The sequence below is a fragment of the Loa loa genome, assembly GCF_000183805.2.
Source record: "Loa loa unplaced genomic scaffold supercont3.439, whole genome shotgun sequence".
Taxonomy (NCBI): domain Eukaryota; kingdom Metazoa; phylum Nematoda; class Chromadorea; order Rhabditida; family Onchocercidae; genus Loa; species Loa loa.
In genome coordinates this window covers 40,186-45,781 of record NW_018108619.1, presented here as the reverse complement: position 1 = coordinate 45,781, position 5,596 = coordinate 40,186, and the positions used below count along the sequence as shown (strand labels likewise).

The following is a 5,596-nucleotide window of genomic DNA, read 5'->3' as shown; positions in this document are numbered from 1 at the left end:
GCTTATCAATCATCTAATAATGGACAAAGTTCAACAGGTAAAAATTGTCATCTGTTTATGAAAGTTCAACAGGTAAAAATTATCATCTGTTCATATTTATTTATTCATTCCAAAATTTGATTGTTTTGTATATATTACAAACAAATGAATAAATGAATGAATGTTTTGGATAATTTAAAATAAATTTGTGGAAAATCTTAATCAAAAAAGTTATTATTTGAATTGTCGTTATATTAAAGCACAATGCAAGAGGATTCTTTCAAATTCAAAATTAACAGCAAATTTTATGAAATTTTTCTGATCTTTTAAATTTATTATTTTTTCTTATTTTATTATGGACTGATTAATAGTCGTCCCATCGTATTATAGACTAATTAATGGGCATTGATTATAGCTTATATACTTTCCATCTTAGTAAAGATTTCAAAAGTAATAAAATATTGTGAAGAAGATACGATTCCATTTCTGAAAAATAATTAATTAGTCAAAGTAACTTCTCCTTTTTAAATTCATGTCACGAATGGTATTTTTTTCTTAAATACTTCCCGATTTTTTTTCTGTAAAAATTTCTTTTTAATCTTCCAAGTTCACTGCTTTTCTTATTGTAAAAAATGATTTCAAAATTTCAAACTTCTTTTTTGCATGCATATAAAATATTTTTTTGAAATCTCTGTAATTCCATAACATTTCATTCATGTATTTAAGTATTTATATTCCTGACATGTGCTTTTCAGCACATACACTAAATATAAACAAAAACTTAGAATTATCAAATGATGAAAGAAGAAAAAGAAAATGATGGAGTAGAATATAAAAATGAAAACAAAAAGAAAAGGAATGAGAAATAGAAATAGAAAATAGAAAAGATTATCCCTCAAAGATTACCCCTCTTAAAATTATTTAAATTCACTTTTGTGACTTTTTGCTTCTTTTTATATTTCAGCAACGCTTTCGACATTTTACAACATAATTTTTCATCGATCCATTTACCCGTTTGCATTCTTCCATTCATTCATTCCTTCCATTCGCTTCCCTACTCTTACCCTTATTGCTCCAGTGGTCATTCTTTCCCATTTCCATTTCATCCCGTTCTTTTGGAAGGTCATTTTTTCCAGTCCTATCCTATCTCATAACATCCCAGCCCATCCCAGTCCATTCCATTCCGTCCTTTTCCGTTCCATTTGTAAAAAATACAAATTATGAACATCTTTTACAGCAGCATTAAATGATGGTCAGTTTTTCGGGATTGATACGAGCAACAGTGAATCGAGCGATTTAGAACTACTGGATGAAAGATTCAATGGGAGTAATGGTTCCGAGCAACTAATCAACAACAACAGCAACAACAACAGCAACAGCAACAGCAACAACAACAACAACAACAATAATAATAATAATAATAACAACAACAACAATAACAACAACACCAACTACAATAACCGTGCTAGTAGCAGTCACCTTTCTAGGGTTCTTTTTTTTTCTACTTTTCTTCTCTCCCATTCCCATCTTTTCTGTCTTTTTTTCCCTCTCGTTTCATTTTTAAAATTTAAATAGCTCTCATTGAATTCCTTAAAAAAGAATCCTTTCTCTTTCTCCCTCCCTCTCTCTCCTTCTCTTTCTCTTCAAGTATAGATAAGTGAAAATGTAACGGGATAAGATGTTCATCCATTTCTTATTTATGTCGAAATTAATATTTGAAAGTATTATAATGAACCAAAATGATTGCTACAATTGCTCAAACATATTGCGAATGAATGAAATGTGAGCGAATGAACAATTTTATAATTAATCTTATGAATTATTCATTCATTCACTCTACCAAACTGAATGAGTAAAAGGAATTACGATTTGGTTTTGTTAGCAACAGATGAACTAATTCTGACCAATCTATGTTAATTCCTCTTCTACTCTTCTTCACTATATTCCTCAGTCAAGAAAGATCGTTAGGATTGGTACGCATTATGTATATGTGTGTGTTTGTATGTGTGTGTGGGTGTGTGTGTGTGTGTGTGTATGTATGTATGTGTTTGTGTGTGTGTGTTATTCCACCTAAATACTTTCGCAATAATTAGGATTAATGAGAAATTAAAAATTCAAAAGTTATGAATAATTTAGAATAATCAGAAGTTTCTTTTTTTGTGAATAAAATCATCTGTTAATTGCTACAATTACTTTTGAAATTACCTCACTTCTTTTCCTTTTTTTTCTTTTTTTAACAATTTTTAATGAAAAAGGAATACTCTTTGTGATGAAAAAGAAAAAGAACCTCTTTGACCGAAAACAAATCCATTCTTTTTGCATATTTGTAAATTCCTTCATTATAATGTAAAAGTTATCTTTGACTTTTGGAGGGCTACGTGAAATATGTGTACATTCTATTCGTGTGTGTATCTGTGCTTGTTAGATGCAAATTATGATGACATTTTTCTCATTTTATGCAAAGTTTTTATGATTCATTTTGTTACAAACGGGATTCGTTGAATTAATAAATTTTAGAATCAAATTAGATTTCTGCATCTCATTAAAAAGTTAGATTTAATTTGCAGTTTCCTAGATTTAGATTCAAAAAAATCCCATAATTGAAGAAGCTCAAAAGTTATTAGTAAAGATACGGAAGTCATAACTTTTTTTCCAGCAAACTTATGATCTTTCACTCATCACAAAGCAACTTGAATCTTTCTCATCTTTCGGATTTCAAATAGGGAAACCTTTTCTGATGTGGTCATTTTCCGAGATAAACATATTGCTTACCATTGTTATATCTTCTTTACTGATTTAATTTCATATGAAAAATTGCAAAAATTTGCATAAATGATAGAAAAAAGAAAAAAGAGGAAACAAATCTGTTTATAGCAACATCATCGAATCTCCCGGGCAAAACGTAGCAAACGGGCAATGCGTTCCGGTGCCAATACAGTTGCAAATTTACGATCCAAACGATACCAAATGTTGAAAACTGAAGGGAGCACTCAATTCCGTATACATCCTACAATTCGAGCAAGACAGAATCAGGTACATTCTTTGCTAGCTAACTGGTTAATTAGCAATAATTCAATTAAATTCAAATAGCGCTCAAACTCAATTACAAATTTTGAATCAAGTTACACCAATGCTTGCCAGAAATGTTGATGTGAAATTTATCAAGAGAGAGAGAGAGGGAGAGAAAGTGGGAGAGGAAAAGAGAAGATATTAAGATGAACAAAGATAATTATAAAAACTATTAAAAGCGTAGCAGTTATTAAAATCTTCCATTTACTATAATTCGTGAGAAGTTGATGATAACCTAAGACTAACCTGAGGTTTTTTTTGTGAGATATCAATTAACGGAAATTATTCAAATTTTGCTCTCATTTCATACTTTTACTCCTTGAAGAAATTAATATAAATGCTTGAAATGTGAGTAATATTAATTGGAGTAATAATTTTATTTATCATTAATTTTATTAAGTTTACTTATATAATATTGATTTTATTTATCATTCGTTTTGCAGTTTTTCCGTTTTATTAATTATTTTTTTTCTTAACATTAATTAATAATTGTCTTTTTTCTAAAGTCAACAATGATTCCCAACAAGATGAATTAATATTCATCGAAATATTTTAAGCAATAAAAACTAGTTATTATTTGTATATGGCCGCATTAGTTGCACTTCTTCATCTTCCTCATTTCTGTTCTTGAAAAAGTTAATTATAATTCTTGTCATTTATGCTATATTCCAAACTTGTTATTGTGTTAATCAGTATGAGTGATTCAAAAGAATTTCTCTAATGTTTCAGTAATTTACTTTTCAAGTTTCGAAGCTTTTCTTCTCTTATAAATATTAAAAATTTTTCAAGCATGTATTAAAATTGTCATCTTCATTTTTGTTAATTGCATTTAATAATCCTTACTACTAAAATAATTCATCAGTACCGACGGATCACAAATTAATATGCCTTTTCATGAAGGTTGTATTCATATCCGATTTTCTATCACGTTATATAGCGAGAAAATTTATTTAATGATGACGTGACGAAAGCTTGTATTTGATTTTTTACATTAAATGTCAGTGACAGAAGGATCAATTAAATTTCCTTTTTCTTTCAAATCTTTAATCTTTAATCATTTCAACTAATACTTCCTTTTTTCACGTTTTCAGCTTCAGTTAATACTTTTGCAATAATTTTCCGTTTAAAAAAAAAACAATCCCGTAATTTCGTCTTTCAATTTTGTGTACTTTAATCGATGTTCTTCCAGATTTCTTTCCTTTTCCTTCTTTTTTTCCTTTTTCCCTGCTCTAATCACAAATCTATGCTATAAATTTCCTGATAGCATATCATATATTGCTCAATTTTATAAAGCTAACTACTTCCCTTTTTTCCATTTCTCCAGAATTATTTTCGACAAATTTTATTCAACTTTCTAAAAATTTACCAAGTTTAAGAAAAGTTTTGTAGCTAAATATTTCTTGAAGAAAGAAAAAACTTAAAATTGTTTGCCATAATTTTGTTGATTTATTACGGAAAGGTAAGAATTGAGATTCCATCTATATTCTAGCATATTTAGCGCAGAAATGATTAAAAAAAGAAAAAAAAGCTATCAATAAAATTTTCATCATTCGATTCTTTCCTGTTTAGTTGACAAAAATTTAAAGCCTGTCGGGAATGATTACATATCACAAACAGGTTGTTACCTCCTTTTCTTTTTTTTTCGCAACTTATGCAATAAGTGAAATTTAGCATTTTCTTTTTATTCTTTTGTCGCAAGCTTCATCAGAATTAGTAGCGTAAATTTAGTCTAATTAAGATCTAAAATTTCAATATTTGATTTCATCATTTTCCAACTGGTGTTTATTACCACCGATCTTGATCATATCTTCAATATATCTTTTCCTTTCCTCCTTTTTTTTCTTACTTCATTAATTACAAGGGATGTCCAAAGATTATTCTAAAAAAAATGCGAAAGAAAGTAAAGTGTTTTCATATGCATGCATTCACTTCAAGAGAAATGCAAAAATGCATGCATGAAAAAGATATACTAAAAATTTTGTTTGTTTAAAGCATAGAGTCAAACAAGTCATCCTCATCTATTTTCATATTCATTTTCTCTCCATTGACAGTTAAACATTTGTAAAAAGCAATATTTGGGAGTGGGGAATTAGCATGCCTAATATCATCCTCAACTCTGTAAGAAGACACGGACCTTTAGTTCTAGAACTTTTAGTTAAGTGCAAAATGAAATTTCTTTTGCATATTTCGTATAATTTATTTAATTACATTTATTATTATTATTATTATTATTATTATTATTATTATTATTACTATTATTATTATTGTTATTATTAATTATTATTAATTAATTATCATTATTATCATCACTATTATTATTATTAATTATTGATTATCATTATTATTATTATTAATTATTATTATTATCATTATTATTATTACTATTATTCTTGTCATCATTATCAGTTATAATCATTATATGATAAATGCAATCACTGTTTTTGTTCATGTTATAATTTATGATTATTATTTGTAATGTTAAAAGATATTAATTAGTTAAAGTTTTTTTTGTTTAATATATCAATGAGGATTGTAATTTTTATAAACT

The 5,596-nt window shown here is 27.5% G+C and overlaps 2 protein-coding genes across 2 annotated transcripts; one reads left to right on the top strand and one right to left on the bottom strand.

Moving 5' to 3' along the window:
• Nucleotides 1-1,323: 1,323 nt before the first annotated feature.
• Nucleotides 1,324-1,500, bottom strand: LOAG_18677 (hypothetical protein; the record flags this gene model as incomplete). Its single annotated transcript, XM_020451341.1, has 1 exon — nucleotides 1,324-1,500. The coding sequence occupies one exon, from the start codon at nucleotides 1,498-1,500 to the stop codon at nucleotides 1,324-1,326; it is 177 nt and encodes a 58-aa protein (XP_020304884.1).
• Nucleotides 1,501-2,895: 1,395 nt separating this feature from the next.
• LOAG_10572 (hypothetical protein) lies at nucleotides 2,896-3,069 on the top strand (the record flags this gene model as incomplete). Its single annotated transcript, XM_003146098.2, has 1 exon — nucleotides 2,896-3,069. One exon carries the CDS (start codon nucleotides 2,896-2,898, stop codon nucleotides 3,067-3,069), a length of 174 nt encoding a protein of 57 aa, XP_003146146.2.
• Nucleotides 3,070-5,596: the final 2,527 nt, after the last annotated feature.